This window comes from Scomber scombrus, chromosome 9 (assembly GCF_963691925.1).
Source record: "Scomber scombrus chromosome 9, fScoSco1.1, whole genome shotgun sequence".
Taxonomy (NCBI): domain Eukaryota; kingdom Metazoa; phylum Chordata; class Actinopteri; order Scombriformes; family Scombridae; genus Scomber; species Scomber scombrus.
This window is the reverse complement of record NC_084978.1, coordinates 8,382,998-8,400,193: the sequence shown is the minus strand read 5'-3', so window position 1 is coordinate 8,400,193 and position 17,196 is coordinate 8,382,998. Positions and strand designations below refer to the sequence as shown.

Genomic DNA, 17,196 nt, shown 5'->3' with positions numbered 1-17,196 from the left:
TGCAAAACTAAGCTATGATGTCTCTTTGATGTGTACACAAAGAGGAATATAAAGAATATATTGAAATATAAAAATGTCACATTGAGGTTTGAAAGAGAATTGCATGCTGTAAATATCTTTCCCTCTCCTTCCAGTCTTTGTGCTAAAGTAGACTAATTCCCTCCTACCTCTTCCTCCATACTTAACCCTCAGACATGAAAATGGGTATTGGGCTTTTTATTTCACTCTCAGCAAGAAAAGCAAGTGAGCATATTTCTTACATTATTCCTTTAAAATGGCACAGGAAAGATATATTAATAAGAATATCATTTTTCAAAGAATTACGGTGCATTCATATAAACAAAAAACAAAAAAACCCAAACAAAATTAACTTGTGAATCCTAACATATACAGTTAAACTAATTGCAATAAAATGATCAAATTCTATGGTTTATTTTATTCAGCATACAAGGATATATCAACATTTCACTATTCCACTCATTAGTTATTAATACCCAAAGTCTACTGAGACTGACTCAAGTGTATGCCATCTGAATGCCATTTTACAATTTGGAAATAGAAGTAAAACAAAGGTGACTGCACATCTTTTCAAACTTACTAGACACAATATTAACTAAAACGATAAATTAAACAATTTAAGGGTTTTCAATTATGCTCTCATAATATTGTTTGCCCTATCTTTAAATTGTGTCCTGTTGCAGTATAGTACCAGTCAGTTCTACTTCAGAGGCGGCAATGGCCTTTTTAAGGTTACCCTCAATACACCACTGATATGAGTTTCCTAAAATTTGAGAAATTATGGTTTAAATGAGTTTTGTTTATGTTATGGTGATCAAAGAGCAGAAAATCATCAGATTTAAATAGTGCACGGAGTGGAGGCAGCACACAGACAACCAGTTGACCATAAATCTAACCTAATACTTCAGTCCTATGCATAATTATAAAATTGCTTCGGAGAGTTTATGAAAACCCCCTTCAGAAAACTGAAGTATATTTTATGTAAAATAGTGTTCTTTTAACCCGACCGGGAGCCTGTTTTCCCCAAGTCACAGAGAGGTGGTCAACCTAAGTATGGCACAGTTCCTTCCCCCTCAGAACAGTACATTTCACTGAGGACTCACCAAATTTGGTGAGTCACTACAGATTAATATTTTAACAAGAAGCAGATATAACTGACTTTTTAGGGGGGTGGTGGGGTACTGATATTGTGGGACTCTCTTCAAAGGGGAAAATACATCAAAGGGAATAAGTGCATGCTGGAAGCACTTAATTATTCACACGCAGCAACTTGTTTGAATTCACACTGCCTCTGTCCTAATTAGTGGATCTATGACACCAGTGAATGACCATATAATGTCGTTCTCCCAAAGCGTTATCCCGTAAGCCATCGTAACCCTCGATGTATGTGAAATCGAGCGTGCAGCCATGCTGCTTGTCCCTTCTCTGATTAGTTCCTTTCATTGATTTAATTGATTGAAGGGCAAATTCAAATGAAGGCACGGTCTGGGGAGACTCTTGACAGGACAATCTGACCAATCCGTCTTTTGTATCCGAGAGCATTATACATGAGCCTCTAACAAAGACGAATAGGTCCGGGGGAAGGCTTTATGCGTGACGCCATCAAACGCATGACCTTGGGACTTTAATTGAACTGTGATCCATGTGTCTGCCCACTAAATGAAACACTCAGTGAGAGTTTCATCACACTGATCGGCTGACGCTGCACTCGGAAACATAGCTACAAATAACAAACAAGCTATGTAATCTGTCTAGAATGTTAATGTCTGTTTGTGTAATAGCTTCTTAACATTCTCAGGAAAGACAAAGACGTTTCCAATATTCAGAAGCCTAATGCAGTGTGTAGGACATGGATCAGTTGCAGCAGTACAGCTGTCTAGCAGTTTGGCTGACGTTCAGCAAAGAAAAAAAAACATTTAATGCTTAGGTCATTTTGGCAAGCTGCCATCATCCTCTTTATTTACACTTCCATCATGGTTTACAGTACACAAGTCAAACCATAGGCTATTAGACAGTGTAATGGAATGGATTAAATAAACTCATCAATCATCAAGTACCCCCCATGATCTCTCCATACTTAGTGTTGATACTGTACTCTTTCACTTACAGGCACAACTTCTGTCGATCTTATGTGCTTCAACATGGAGTGAGTAAGCAGATTAAGGTTCAGTTTTCTTCCCTCAAGGACACTTGGTCAAGATACATTACTGTTGATGACTTTTACAAGGATCAAGCTTGTGACGTCTCAGCTGGAGTGCTACACTGATGGGAATTTGGCTTCTCAATATCCAGTGCTCCAGGCTGAAGAGATGGACCCCTACAGTGTCCTGACTAAGATGGCTTTGGAGCTCTTAAACATACAGTATATATTCTAAATGTTGTATACATTTATTTCACTCCAGAGTTTGGATGAAATCTATAAAACTCTGAACTAAACTTTCTAAAAAAAAATAAAGATACAACAACTACTATTATGTGTGGAAAGCAGAAACACAATTTATACAATTTGGCAGAAATCTATTTTTCTGCACAGACTGAAACAAACTAGTGCTCCCCTGACAGATTTTAGCGATGTGTCTCGTTGATTAATAAATGAAAGTGTGGAGGCGTGTTTGAGTTTTGGACAGACGCTGAAGAAAGAGAAAAATCACTGTTTTGCTTGGCATAGTGAGGAAGGCTTTTGAGAAAGTCTGAGAATCTGTTATCTCTTTTGCTCCAAGATCACTTTGATACTGCTCGATCCAGCAAATACACAGCCCATAATGTAATGAAACTGCATGTCGCATGGCATTCACCACATTATTAAACACTCAGGCTCGGATAGTAAAATGAAATTTGACAAATAATAAAAGAAATATGTTGAGAACAATCACCAAAGTATAAATGTTTAACAGAAAATAAATGGTCGTGAATGTGAATGTAGAGAAACATGGAACAAATATGAAAGCCATTTTCTATCACATACAAGAACGGGAAAATAGAAAACTAGAAGGCGAGTCATTACAGCAATATTTGAGCAGGGAGTGGAAATCGCCTTATACACATACTTCACCTTCCTCTTATATACAGATTTACCTTTTTACCTACTAACTCTCTATATATTCACTCATTGATGACCATTTGTTTAATTAACCTATTGATTCCATTAAAATAATTACAGAAGGTACTAATCTGTTTGATAAAAGGCTAGTTTGAGTTGAGTAGTGAAAAAAAAAGCTTTAATGCCATCATCACAGCTTCCAAGATACAAATGCAAGGCCGAGCCTCCATACCTGATAAAATAACTAGAGCGCCCTGAGCAATGTCACCTTGGTGACACATACAGAGTACAGAGATTGGTCCGGGAGGAGAGGAAGTGTGTCTTAATTGCACCACGTCCTTCTTTGTTCTCCTTTGCGCTGCGTCATACCACCCAAACACCCACTGATCCCCCATGATAGAGGCTAACAGTGGGCAGAAAACCACTCAGTGCTTCAAATGGAGCATGTGTGTGAGCTGTACAGTAAGCAGGCCTACGCTCCAAGATACTGAGCTCCTGAACTCTGACTGTGTCCAATAAGAATCGGCTATGTTAGCCTAGATAGAGACAAGCTGCAGATGGAGGGGAAGGCATATCCACTTGTAATGAAGAAAGGAGGGGCAGGAGGACATGACTAAAGCACAGACACAAGCAATTTGCCTTATCTAGTTTGACAGGCTCTTGGGTGGAGGCAGAGAGAGGCAGGCGGCTTTTGCTCGGGTCTTTTGCCACAAACGATGAGAAAAAAAGTCCTCAGATGTTCGAAGTGGTGCGAAAATGAAGCACGAGTCACAACAAAGAGTGATAGCAAATGTCTGGAGCTAAACCACTGTGCAGCCGCAGAGGACCACCGCTTGCTAACATGTTGGGTGAGGACATTAGTCAAGGTTTACAGCATTAAAGAATCAATACTGCAGCAGCAATGAAGGCAAACACTGATATTTGGATTCATCTTCATGCCGGACGAGGATATCGAACTGCATTGCTTGTCCAAAAACCCACGTGGGCCATAAATCTCAAATGTCAAAAAGTGGATGAATGCACGACTGAATAATTCAGTTTGGATTGAGAAAATGTAGAGGATAAATCTGGGGGCCTGTAATAAAAATGAATTTGTCTGATGGCAAAGACAGATAGAATTACAGATGGGGTTATGATATTTTGATGTGAACCCTGTATAAACTAGCATGCCAAAGTCTCGAACAATAACATGCCACAGTCTTGAAGAGATCTCTGTCTTTGGGTTGAGCTAATAGGACTGAAGCATGAAACCCTTTTGGCAAATTGATAAAGCCCCTGTCAGAGAGGGGTAAACGAGACAGAGCAACTATTTTTGAATGTGTTAAATATAGTCAGACTTTGTCACGTATTTTTTGGGGTGGTGTTGTAATAGGAAAAAGTGTGAAAGAGCCTTGGGGAGGCTCCAGCATTTACTGCATAAGAAAAAACTAGACACCATCTGCTTGTTGTTTTATTTCTGTCATCACTGTTTCGATGAAGAAGTACAACCCTGCACGTAATGATTTCTCATGCACAGTAACATCCAATTTTCTGATAAATCCAGACACACAGCATAGCTCAATCTAATAAGGGATGCAGCAAACATTAGCATATCACACATGCTGCACCTACTGTATCTGTTGATCACAAACGCATCTCATAACAACTCCAACTGTCATGCTGCCACAGAGAAGGCTTTAGAGATGGGTGTGCTATACTTTGAGACAGGTGGGATGAAACGCAATGCACCAACAGCAGTCAAGCTACAGGCGTATTTCAGTGTTCTTTTCTACATCTCACAAACTTCACGTTCCGGATGGCTTGACAGATTGGGTTCTGCAATGGGCCTCTATGTCTGTTCTTTTAATGTTCAACAAAGAGGCAGGACTAAGTAGCATCAAGGTTTGAACAAAGTAAAGAAAGACTCAAAAACGGGTTCTCTGACATGTTTTTCCACAAACACATCCAACGTAGACAGTTTGTGCAATGTTTGAGATGTGAAAAGTCTGTTATACATGCAGAATACGTGGATGATCACTGTTCAAACCGTATGAGTATTGAGGATGAATAAAGTTGCCCCCGCCATCTGCATTCAAGATGCTTTTAAAAGACTAGATTCAACAAAGTAGGAAGGATGGAGTTTTACAAACAGTCCTTACATATACAGCTTTAAAGTTTGAGGATCTGAGACAAATGGACACAGATTTATACCTTTGCATCTGTAGCTCCAGTAGATTTCACAAAAACCTCCTCAGAAATGTTCATACACATCAGAGCTATGGAGATACCACATAGAGATCATAGAAATGTAACTGGTCAATTTGGGATTTGGGATTTCAAACTTGGGTTTTCTCCTACGAGTTTTTGATGCTAGCAGGGATTGAGAGAACACAGTTCAAATTCAATATCACCATGCACGGGGTCATTTTAACACTTAGGTTTAGGGTTGGGATTAGGTTTTTAATCAAACAATATCACTTTGTTTGGGAAGCCCCCCTCTCCCGATCAAACCCAATGCAACCACAGCACATACGCCCTCAAGAAACCTAGAAAACATTCAGTGCGCATACGTATTAAAAGCAATGGTGTTTTTAAAGCATGCCCAGCCACATGAACACTTTAATAATGTGTGGCTCAGCCAGTGAACCTCATTAACCTCTTGAACCTCACCAGTCCCTTTGGTAGTATCTTGTAAATGACTACTATTTATTCAGAAACTGAGGTGATGATGAATACATGCTATAAAAAAGGCTGAAAATATTGTAGCAACTACTGTAAGCCTTGTAGAGTTTTGAGCATCAAGTAATGCAAATTAATATTAATCTAAATTAATTTAATAAATCAATTTATTAATATAAAATTCTTCAAAGTAATTTATCAAGCTCTAAAATAATCAAAATCATCAGTAACTCTTGGCAGCTGAGGCCACTTCATAGAGATGTACACTAAAGTTGCAATAGCTGCTGTAAGCCAAGTTGTTGCCTGATCAAAGCTCACCTGAAACATGTGCCTGCTTATTTAGGAACTGACTTCATCAAAGTTTTTAAAAAAAGGCACTGCAGTGGGTAGTGAATCAGAAAAGAGAGTTAAACTCCTACCTGTTCAATGAATAAGAAGACCTTTGACTGAGTGGGTGTGGGTGTGCAGTACAACTAAGAAGAGTGATAGCCAGTTCAAATGAATTCTGGGTAATGTTAGATGATGTTTCGTCAGGATATTAATAAGGATATTATTGCATACAATGTCATTTTTCCTCCTCCTGACAATTATATAAGGGAATATGCTTGTGTTAAAATCAGTCTCTGCAACACAACACGGGAGGTTGATAAATGTGCTCTGTATCTCTTCATTTAAACTAAATATATTTAAAGATTTATCTTCATCAGAGTGGTGGATTTTTTGTTTTCCTTTTCAGCACAGCATCTACAAACTAATCTTGACCTGATGATGGTTTAAAATAGGAAAGAAGTTAACAAGACAGTATTTCACTACACTTCCCAATGTCAAAATGAACCATATTTGTAACATATTTACCTGAAGATAAAATGTGACTTGCTAGAAACATGAGACTGAGAAAAGATGGATTAAAAACAGCTGCTCTGCATCTACAAATTGTATCAGCTGTTACATCTGCAGCGCATCATGTTATCTCAACCTCAATAATGGAAATAACAAAGTTGAATGAGAAGAAAAATCAATCATAACCATGCTATGCCTGACGCTATTGCTGAAAGAAACATCAAAGAAAGTCCCCAGACTCTGTTGCTCGAAGATACAGTTATAAACCAGGCAAACCAATACTCCAGGTATAATTACCAGTTTCTTAGATGCATCTCTTTGCAAAAGCAAGCGACTGTGTGAGATTAACAAATGGATGAGTGAATTTGATTTGAAAAAACTAAGCAAAAAACAGCAAAACAAAAAAATGAATAAATACATACATAGAAAAACAAAGCAACAAAAAATATATAAATATCCAGTCAAAAACTCTAATCTGACAGTGTGAAACTAAGGACTTTGCTGAAGGCCTATAGTGTAACCTCGGCTATTTTCAAAATGAAAGGGACACAAATTGTCATTGACAACTGGAACGACGATTGTGAGCTAGGGAGGGTTTAATGTCAAAACAGTAGCCTGGCAAACTGACAATGCACACTACCCTGAGGCCTGCTTCTTATAATTGCAGTTATATTACTGCCTTGTATTATGGCACTGAATTCTCCAGATTATAGTGTGTGACCTCCTGATTCTGTAACCCAGCAGTGACTCAAAGCTCTATGTATATTTGATAGTTTCGTTATGTATGTTTCACTTTCTAATGTGTGTGCACCAGCACGACAAAGACAAACGCTAGTCCATTTATTATACTTGGCAATTAAAGTAATTCTGATTGATGACAGAACAAGAAATTAATTTAGTTTATTAAATTAATGTGCAAATTAAACATTACACCTGTTCATCAAAAGTGTAAGCCTTCATGAGCAGCAAAAGGCTGTCCTCTTCCCCAAAATAGCTGAGTAGCATGGAATTGTAGCGAGCCTTGCACCCTGGTGACTTACTCACTGATTTATTCTGTCATTACTGTGAATGATCGGCCCTTCAAAACTCTCCTATTATGTGCAGATGGGATGATGAACCATATTTCATTTTGGTTCAAATATTTATTGCTGTGATTCAGGGTAAAGACCACCTACCTGTAGCCCTAAAGGCCAAAACACACCGATGCCAAGCAGCACAAATACAAACAGCTGCTCCTATTATTTCATATGTACAAGCCGTACACTGAGAGTGGCCATGTGCGTATTGATACACTGTTCGTCAACACTTCATGCCACTATCCTACATATTTCCAGTATTGCTGCCCTTGGAAAAAAAAATCTACAGAAAAGCTGTTTTGTACTTGCACTACAATGTTGGCCCAACTATAGATGTTATTTACAATTTGTAAGCATGCTTTTCACTGTAGTTTTAACTGTTTCACTTTTGAAGTAATTTTTGGTTTGCTCAGCTGCTTATATAACTACATAAGGTCACAGCTCTGATTATTTTTTCAAGTTATTAATCAAAAATAGACAACTGCTATAGGCAACTCAACCTTGGTATTTTGTTGTCCTGCGTTGTACTCATACAACTGGAGTTACATCTGGTAACTACTATACTGACACACTGCAGCGTGATGCTTCCTATTGGTGCTAGGGGCGGCACTTGAGGCGCATCACATAATACGCTGAGGCAGCAATGTGTTTTCAGCTTAAGAGGTCACCTCTCTGCCCAACATGTAAACACATTAACACTTATACTGCATATGAGGATTTCCATTAAACCCAGCGCACATTTCTTACCGTTCTGAATGTCCAGTATGTGGTGTTTGTCCAACATCCATCCTCCCATGTTGGCAGCATCCAGTTCATAGCCTTGTAGTACTGCCGTCCTCTTCTCCCAGAGCACCACATCAAGGCAGGACTCGTATTCATATCCCACTGACACTGAAAGTAATGATGGCAGGTGCCTACGGTGAGCAAGGTTGCTATCTCCTTACCTGACACTTATGGTAGCAATGAGGCTTGCAGTACATAAGACATTCAGCACACGTTGTGAGTTTTTTTTCTGTATTTGCTGGTTCTGCTTTCTCTTTGACTATGTAATTTTCTCCAGCTGGGATGATTTTAGAAGGCCCGTGGGATTTCTAGTGTCTCACCTGCACAGTTTGTTTTATGTGCTTGCCTCTCATTTGTCTGTTTTATCTTGTGTAAATGCAAATAAACCACAACATGAAATGCATGTAAAATGGCTTGAATTATTTAAAAGATAAAAACTCAGATGGAGAACATTATTGTAAATATCATAAACTCACTGATATGGTTGCAGCTATAAGCCATGAGTAAATTCAGTTGATTATCTGAGCTGCGAGGGTTTTTCCCTCTGAAATATATTCATCCTTCTTAACAAAAAGTCCCTCAGCCTATTTCAGACGTTCAAAAGTTTTTGTTGCAAAGCACAGAGATGCAGTATTACAAAATAGTGGTTCTAAAAAACAAGTTAATGTGAACACAAGTGCACTGTAATGTACTGCTAAAGATTACATTGTGATTTTACAAAGAAGAGCATAATTAATATGTTATGTATGAATCAATCAAATAATTTTGTTGATGTTTGTCAATTGTCAACTACTGCTCCTTGCTCCTTTTCTGAACCACTGCCTCATAAGCAATATTTTAGTCAGAGAGCTGCTGCTGAAATATCATACATGCAAAACAAAGAAGTCAGCAAAAGAGCAGTGGCCTTCAAAAATGCAGCACTGGGGGATTTCAGGATTTCACACCACCTGCTAAATCTTTATTGCACGATAACTAAAGCAGTCCCTGGGTAAATAATCCTCAATTTAAAAAACATAAAATCAATCTTCCAAAGTTCAACCAAGGTTCATCGCCTGAAGATAGCGCAAATATCTGGCAGTGAACCTATTCTTACACAACATCTTCAAACGGAAGCTTCACAGCGGGTAACTCACCCACAGCCTCCGCCAGGCCAAAGACCTTCTGATGGTAGGCGTCTGTTTTATCCCAGATGAAGGTGTAGGAGAGGTCGGGGAAGGCAGGAAAAGACTTCTGGAACTGTCGGCCCATGACGGCCACCATCAGGTGCACCTTCATAAGGCCAAAGGGTAGACGGTCCTGGGTCAGAAGCACCTTGAGGATTGGCTTGTAGCCAGCTGCCCTGGAGCTCAGGTAGACCAGGTTGAGGTCGCTGCCTGGTATGGCCACTTGCTCATGAAGGACCTATGATTTTAATTAGTAGTCAGACAGGTGCCAAATACACAGTGTGAGGTGTAGACTTAAGAAACAGGAGCAACAGGAGTTTGCTCTTATTTAATGTTGAGGATGACTCAAACTATATAATTCTACTATATGGACTGCAGTTAAACATTATGACTTTGTGTTGAGCACTTAAAACATTAAAATTAATTCTTATACCAAACCACACAATAAGTATATTCTCACTGACCAAACTCCACATGCAATACATTTATCTTCCATTATTTGAGCAAGTTAACTTTTACTTGAAGAAAGCAGCTCTAATAATTGACTTCTATCCTCTTTTTTCCCTTTAGAGTTCAAGTCGTTGACCAGGTTTCCCCTCAGCCTGCCAATACTGTCATGCTGAAGCATTTCTAAGCAATTCTGATTTTCCTCCGTCAAATGCAACACAGACCTATTCCGAAACAGCAAAAGCTGCAGAGTCACATTTTATATTACGGGATTTTCAACTCTGATTTGTGCCAAATGAATACAAGCCAAATCCTGAGGCATGCAACCTCCATGTGTGATGTGGCCTCAGAATTTATCTGTGTTGCTCTGAGACAATTTATGGCTTAGTATTTGGGGAGACGGCTGAATTCAATCAAAGCTCAAAGGCGAACTGAAAGGCAAATCTGACTGTTCAAAATAAGGGAGAGAAGCTGTGGTAAAAGACAGATAACAGCATTTATCATTATTCTGTGCTTGCGTTTTTTCAACACTGGTACCATAATATTGGGATCAAGCATGAGTCAAAGTATTAAAGTCACTGGAAATAATCAAATATGAGCAGAAATTTGGACTTGGATAATAAAAGTGTTGTGATGTGACACAACCTAACATGTCACCATATCACTTCTTGTCACAGCAGTCTCACCTGGGTCTCTGGGATGATGGGACTGTCCTCTGGGGATGTCTTGTACAGAGTGGAGAGGGGTGTGGCCAGGATGAGAGGGTTTGGCCTGATCAGACCTGTCAGGTAACAGCTGGGGATGTCATTCTCTTCTCGCTTCATCACCACTGTGTCCATCACATGGAAAACATTCCAGGGTATCCACACTGTGCGATGCAATGTGGGGAACGGAGCACGCTCGTAACTCAGCGTCAAAGAAGCCCCACCATTGGCCAAGAGATCAAACCTTTACAAATTATAATGAAATGGAAATAGCTGATTAATGATGCAGATTTGATAAACAATACATTTGCTATAATTGTACAACATTTAACAGTATTTGCAGAAAGTTCCAAACAATCTGGGCCTAATTTTGTTGTTTCTCCTATAATGTCCATGGGTTATGATGACAGTCCACTTGCAGGAGTATTTGCTGAGATCTTGGAACATGGCAACATCATACCTTAAATAAGTGGTCAAACAAGCAGACCACCAAATTATTTAAAGCACTGTATTTTGTCTATAAATCCAAAAGTAAGCACGTCCAAAATGTCATTAATGATCATGAATTTCACAGGAAATCTGTTTGTGCACAGATTTATGGTTAAAAAGTAAATAAAGAGGTCAGTCTGTAAACCAAGATGTTTTCTTTTTTCATCTTTTTTTAGGATTTTAACACACCACGATCTCAGCAAATAACTTTGTGTGTAAGTTATAATTATCACCAACAAGAATGATGGACCGAATTGTTATAAATGTGGACTTTCCCTTTAAGTGCAAAGTAGCCAAGTAAATATTTCTTTCAAGTCTGAGTCTGAGCTTTTTCAATGGAAGGGAGAACTTTTCTGTATTCCCTCTGAACAGCCTCCATATATTATTATCAGTCACTGAATCTAATTTATGACTTTTGTTTAACCAGGCATGCTTTAAGAAGACACTTTATGGTTGAATTTGGTTTGAGTCTTGAGTCTTGGGAGTTCTGGTTTTAATTAGTACGACATTACTCAGGGAAAAGTTGCTGGTTTGGAAATGAAGGGCGAGTCTTTGAAGTGCTGCTCTATATATTCGGCGAGCTCCACTACCCAGGGGGTAAAGTATCTGTGTGGTGACATTGCATGCATTCACATGCACAAAGACACACACCCTCACAGATTTGAGTGCTTATGCACATCTATCATGCACGCACCCACACCCAGAATGACACGCACACACACACACACACTCACACACACGTACACTCACGCCCATGCCAACATCCAAGCTGTGCAGCTGACCTAAAACGGCTCCCTTCTCGAGCTCTCTCCACTTTGGGCAGCGGGGAGCTCACAGCTGCAAGAGGCCAGGCTTTGATGCCCCCCCCTCCCCTTCTTAACACACTGAGCGGATCTGTTGGCTAACCAAGTGTGATTATCCCCAACCATTTATCACGCTCCTTGTCAGAAGAGTTACAGGGCGGAATATCTGAAGAAATCAGCTAATCCTCAGCTATCTGGGGACTCAAGGATTGTGCTACATAACAACAGCTGTACAATTCTCTGTCACTCATAAGCCTTTTATTCCACACTGGCAACACATAAATACAACCTCTATCTGCTGAATTTGAATGAAGGTTTGGTTCCCTATCTCCAAAACCCATCTGCAAAATAAAGCTCCTACCTGAGGTGAACCCTTCTTGTAAAATATGTGACATGCGTTTGTCTTATATGTGTTTGCACTTCCATTATTAAGGACCCATCTGTGGTAATATCACAAGAAGGTCAGACAGTAATCCCACGTTTTACTACACCGCGGGCAAATTGATTCTACCCTTGCTGATTCAATGCATTTTAAACAGCCTGGTTCAAAATGGCCTCCACCATTGTGACATTTGCATGAGGAATTGTTGGAGGGCACAATATGTTGCTGTTTCGATTTGTTTTGAGTGCTTTTTGGATAATGGCCAGAACGACTCTCCCACTGTTGGACAGCCCTTTTTGCATTCCTTCCTTACCAGTCTAGGGACAGCAGTCCAGGTCACAAATAAAATCGTTGCAAGGGCAAAGGTTGAACCTAAGGCCTGTGCTGTCTACAAGAGACTGATCATGTTTTTTGGACATGTAAATCATGGTTGATAAATGCAGAGGGGCCACTGTGCCTCTGCATGCTGCACCTACTTATGCATGTGTGTACACAGAGACACCCTTACATGCCATCTTGTCGCGTGATGGTGGAGCCGTACTCCGGGTAGTGCTGGAAAGACACGTTAACTCCAATCAGCGGCGTCCCGTCTCCAGTAAGGACTTGACCCCGGATGACTGATGCCAGGCTGTGTGGGCAAACAAACACAGAAAAGACTGAGTAAACAAACAACACTGCTAACAACCGCCATCCCTTTGCCAGCGGCCGAGCACTGAGGTATGATTTATTGGCCGTTAGGAACACACACACACACGTCAGTAGTTATTATTCATGAAAATGTCACCTTACAGAGCACCTCTCTCTTTTCACTGCTTTCAAAAGTCCATAATTCAGTGTGATGAGGTTTTCAAGACACAGAGGACTGTTTGGTTTTGCAGCATCTTGCTCATGTATTGCAGCATTTATGTTCCATAAGGACACATACATGAATGCATCTTCTTCAGACTTAACCCTTATTTGTATTAAACATAATAAGTTGTGACAAGATGTGATGTACAAAGTCATTTGTAGCCCTTTAGGGCAATTCAGTTTATAAACCCAGTACCAAAAAGGAAAACACACAGCGTATTATCTGACTAACAAGATTCACAGTGAAATTATCATTCTGCTAAGTAAAGTCAACTCTGTAAATGAAGTGTGCAATACACTCTGCAGTGGGCTAATCAAATGAGATTCATGAGCGAAATATTCACAGTATTGTTATCACTCTGACCTCACAGAATCAAGACTCTCCCCTGACTTGTATTTTCAAGAGGCTGTGATCCGAACGTGATTTTTCTTGCAAGTACTTTTGCTTCCAAAAAAAGACGCTTTTGTCAGTGTCATACCTGAGTTTTGTGCTCGTCTGCGTGATAAATGTCTGTGGTAATGCTTGTGATGTAAGATAATATTTATCAACAAGAATTGTGTTAAAACAAGCTCTTCAACTCAGTTACAGATATTCTCTTGATGTGAAAGGTTGCAAAACTCGGTGGCTGACATGTCAAGAGGCATTTTATAGGAATTCCGAACAACACAATGCAATGCTTGAGGCAAAGTGTTGGGAAAGTAAAAAAGAAAAAAAAATGAAAAGGATTTGAAGAAAGAAGTGCAGTGCCACAATAAAAAAAGAAAAAAAGAAAAAAAGAAGAAAAAAAACATTGCCAGAGAAGTTTGGAAAGGTGAAGTCATAAATAGTGCAGATGTGAAATTTTAATACAAAAAAGAAAAAAAATCACTGGTGAAATCAAGTATTTGTTGATGTCTGGGGAGAACCCCCCACCCCACTAAAAATATATATATATATACACTTATATATATATATATATATATATATATATATATATATATATATATACTACTGCTGGCCAAAGAGTAGTGCCACTGGTGCAGGTAGGAGGGTTAAATGCCTCACTTAAGGGCATCTCTCTGGTAGTTACTCTAGCATGGGAGAGCATTACTCTTTTACTTTCCCCACCTAGATTTACCCTGCCAGCAAATGGATTTGCTTCTGGTCAAAAGGCTCTTCCACCCCCAGCATCCCCTCCCCCGCATTCACCTAAAAACCTCTATTTTCCTTGGCATTTTTGCTTCATAAATCACAGACATGGGAAGCTCATACATGATTAAAGCCTCAGATATCCTCTGCGATTATTCAACATGACTGCAGGGCCTTCAGGTAAAACTCGCCTCATACTAGTCCCGCTTCTCATTGCTACTGTATATTCTTAAGTGTGAAGTAATTTGAAAAGCGAATCTTTTGTTTCTAAGGTAAGAGGGAATATTTCTCCATCAACATTTAATCATTCCCAACTTCTCAACCGTAGAGCAGAATTTTAAAAGTGCTCCCTCTGCATTAGTCACTTATTGGCAAAAGATGTCTCTTCTTTCCACTTTATCTTCAGGTCATTATGTATACAAGACAGGAATGATCAACAGTTTTAGCCTCTCTTGTTCCGCTCCTGCCACAGGCCTGGCACTACCATCTCCCATCCTTTATTTACTGGTTCGAAGAACAAGGCCACTTAAGAGCTCCAGCGAAGGTTCGCTCTTTCTTTCCTGTGTCTCTATTAATCTTTTGAGAGGCAGACAGATGATACATGAGCCGAACCCCAAACAACACCACCTGCTGAAACCCCAGAAATGAATCATATAATTCATGCATTCTTATCTGTCATTGTCTCATGCAGGCTGTAGAAAAACACCATCTGAAAACCCAATGGGAGACTTGTGTGGGGACAAGTGATACGGCTAGGGAACTAGAGGGGGTGAAAAAAAAAAAAAACCCTAAACCACAACACATATTTTATTCTCTCTCTGTGCAATACAAGGGACAAGTTTACAGCAGAGTTCTGAAATCTGACCACACACTGAAGACTGCTCCCTTTCTCTTGGATCACACAATGGCTTCTTAAAAAACACAAGGAGAGGAATGACCTCTAACTGTTTCCCATCTCTCTACCGTTAGACATCAGATACTCTACTACTAGACGTAACAATCACCGCTCCTGTTGGAAGTCTTGATGCTCCTCTGGCATTGTTCCAGTGCTTCAGAGTCTTTTTCAGAATACATTCGCTGCCATGGCAGTAAAAATTATTCCCCCTACAGAAAAACCTCCAATGAATGTTTAAAAATATGGGTTTCCAAACAAATTCTACCTCTCCTGAATTCTCAACATTATGTCACGACATCGTGTCGATGTCGATGTCGATGTTGTATTGTGACGGCCTTTTTTAATTTTATGGATGCAGTGTTTGTCCCGGTAAGATACAGTTAAAGAAAAGGGTATTTTTGTCTAAATTTAATATGCATGTTTGTTGAACTTCTAAAATGTACCATTATGGTTTTGACAACAAAACTAACTTCGACAAGGAGATAAAAAGGCAAATTAATATTTTGAGCAAAAGAGCTAATGCCTTTGCCAGACATGAAATCGACAGTAAGCTGAAGACAATGAGGATGAGGATTACTGAGAACCCGACTGGGGGGGAATCGCCTCATTCTATATTTTCAGTAAAGCGTAGTATTTACATGAGGATTACTTTAAACTATTGGAGGAAATATTCCCAAAGCCTTCCGCACACAGTTGGCAATCATTTTCCTCTCCATCAGCCACAAAACAAACTTTGCTCGTGATTCTGAACAGATGTGGGAGTGCACTGAGGTTTTGGTGAAAAATATGACTCTGTCCTCTCAGTTTGTGTGTTGATGTAGCCTAATAGTGTATTCACTGGGTAAGGTCTTCCTTTCTGTGATGACTTTTTGTGCTTGCTCTGTTTCAGGAAGTATCAAGGTCATCAGGCTGAGTCGGTTCACCTGGGCTGGGGGTTGGCCTACCTGTATAAAACCAGCTGGCCACTCAGTTTCGCTCTCTCTCTCAGCAGCAGAACCTTGATTCTTTGTTTGTTTGTTTTATTTTGATTAATTTATGTACAGAAGTGGATTTAATAAATTACTTTGGTTTTGGTTTACCTTAACGGTGTGTTTTCCTCCGAGTGTGGTTATGGATTGTGAGTCAGTTCATGACCTTTTACTTTTTATTTATAACATTCTAAATACATTTCTTTACCTTGAATAAACACTGTGAAACTTTATTTCTTGCAACACATTGAAGAAAAATGTTTAGTAACTTTGTCAGATGTCATGATGAATAGTTTCCTTCATGGTCCTCAATGTCATAATGTCTTTGAACCACAATAAAAACCTCTATGTTCTGCACAGTAGGTAGCAATTGTATCTATTGGGAAAGGTAGTGTAAAATAAATCATATAACCAAACTTACCGAAGAATTTGGTGATATGAAATGATATAAACAAGACTAAAAATCCAATGCCACAGTAGCAGGCCTGCAACGTTCTACCTAGGCACACATTTTAACATCAGCAAGTTGATGTTTATCTTATACAATGCTTACCACTTTACCTAATTGTATTTTGTTTATATGCTAACATTTGCTTATTAGTACTAAAAACAAAGTACAGCTGGAAAGCTGATGGGAATATCATGACTTCGTAAAAATGGAAATATTGATGACATGGTGGTGCAAGATGAAATATTACGGGATCATCAATGTTATTACAATTCATCCTGAGGGGAACCTAATTGTCTGTACCAAATTTCGTGGCAAATATCCATTCAAGATATTTCACTAAAAACCACAAGTGTGAACCTCGTGATTCAGAGAATCCATAAAGTCCTAAGATTCATCCACTGGGGACCATGAATGTCAAAATGTACAAAATCAGTTCAGGAGCTGTGGATATATTTTAGACTAGACCAAAGCCCAAAAGACAGATTGACAGACTGCTGAAAT

At 39.3% G+C, this 17,196-nt stretch overlaps 1 protein-coding gene across 3 annotated transcripts in view; it reads right to left on the bottom strand.

The window, feature by feature from the left end:
- Positions 1-17,196, bottom strand: part of si:dkey-237h12.3 (teneurin-3) — a 130,546-nt gene that overhangs the window by 22,161 nt on the left and 91,189 nt on the right. For all 3 annotated transcript variants that reach the window (XM_062425567.1, XM_062425565.1, XM_062425566.1), the window contains 4 exons: positions 12,912-13,031; positions 10,712-10,973; positions 9,549-9,816; positions 8,380-8,523 (listed from right to left, as the gene is read on the bottom strand). In XM_062425567.1, coding sequence (XP_062281551.1) covers positions 8,380-8,523; positions 9,549-9,816; positions 10,712-10,973; positions 12,912-13,031 — 794 coding nt within the window. The remainder of the gene's footprint in view (positions 1-8,379; positions 8,524-9,548; positions 9,817-10,711; positions 10,974-12,911; positions 13,032-17,196) is intronic.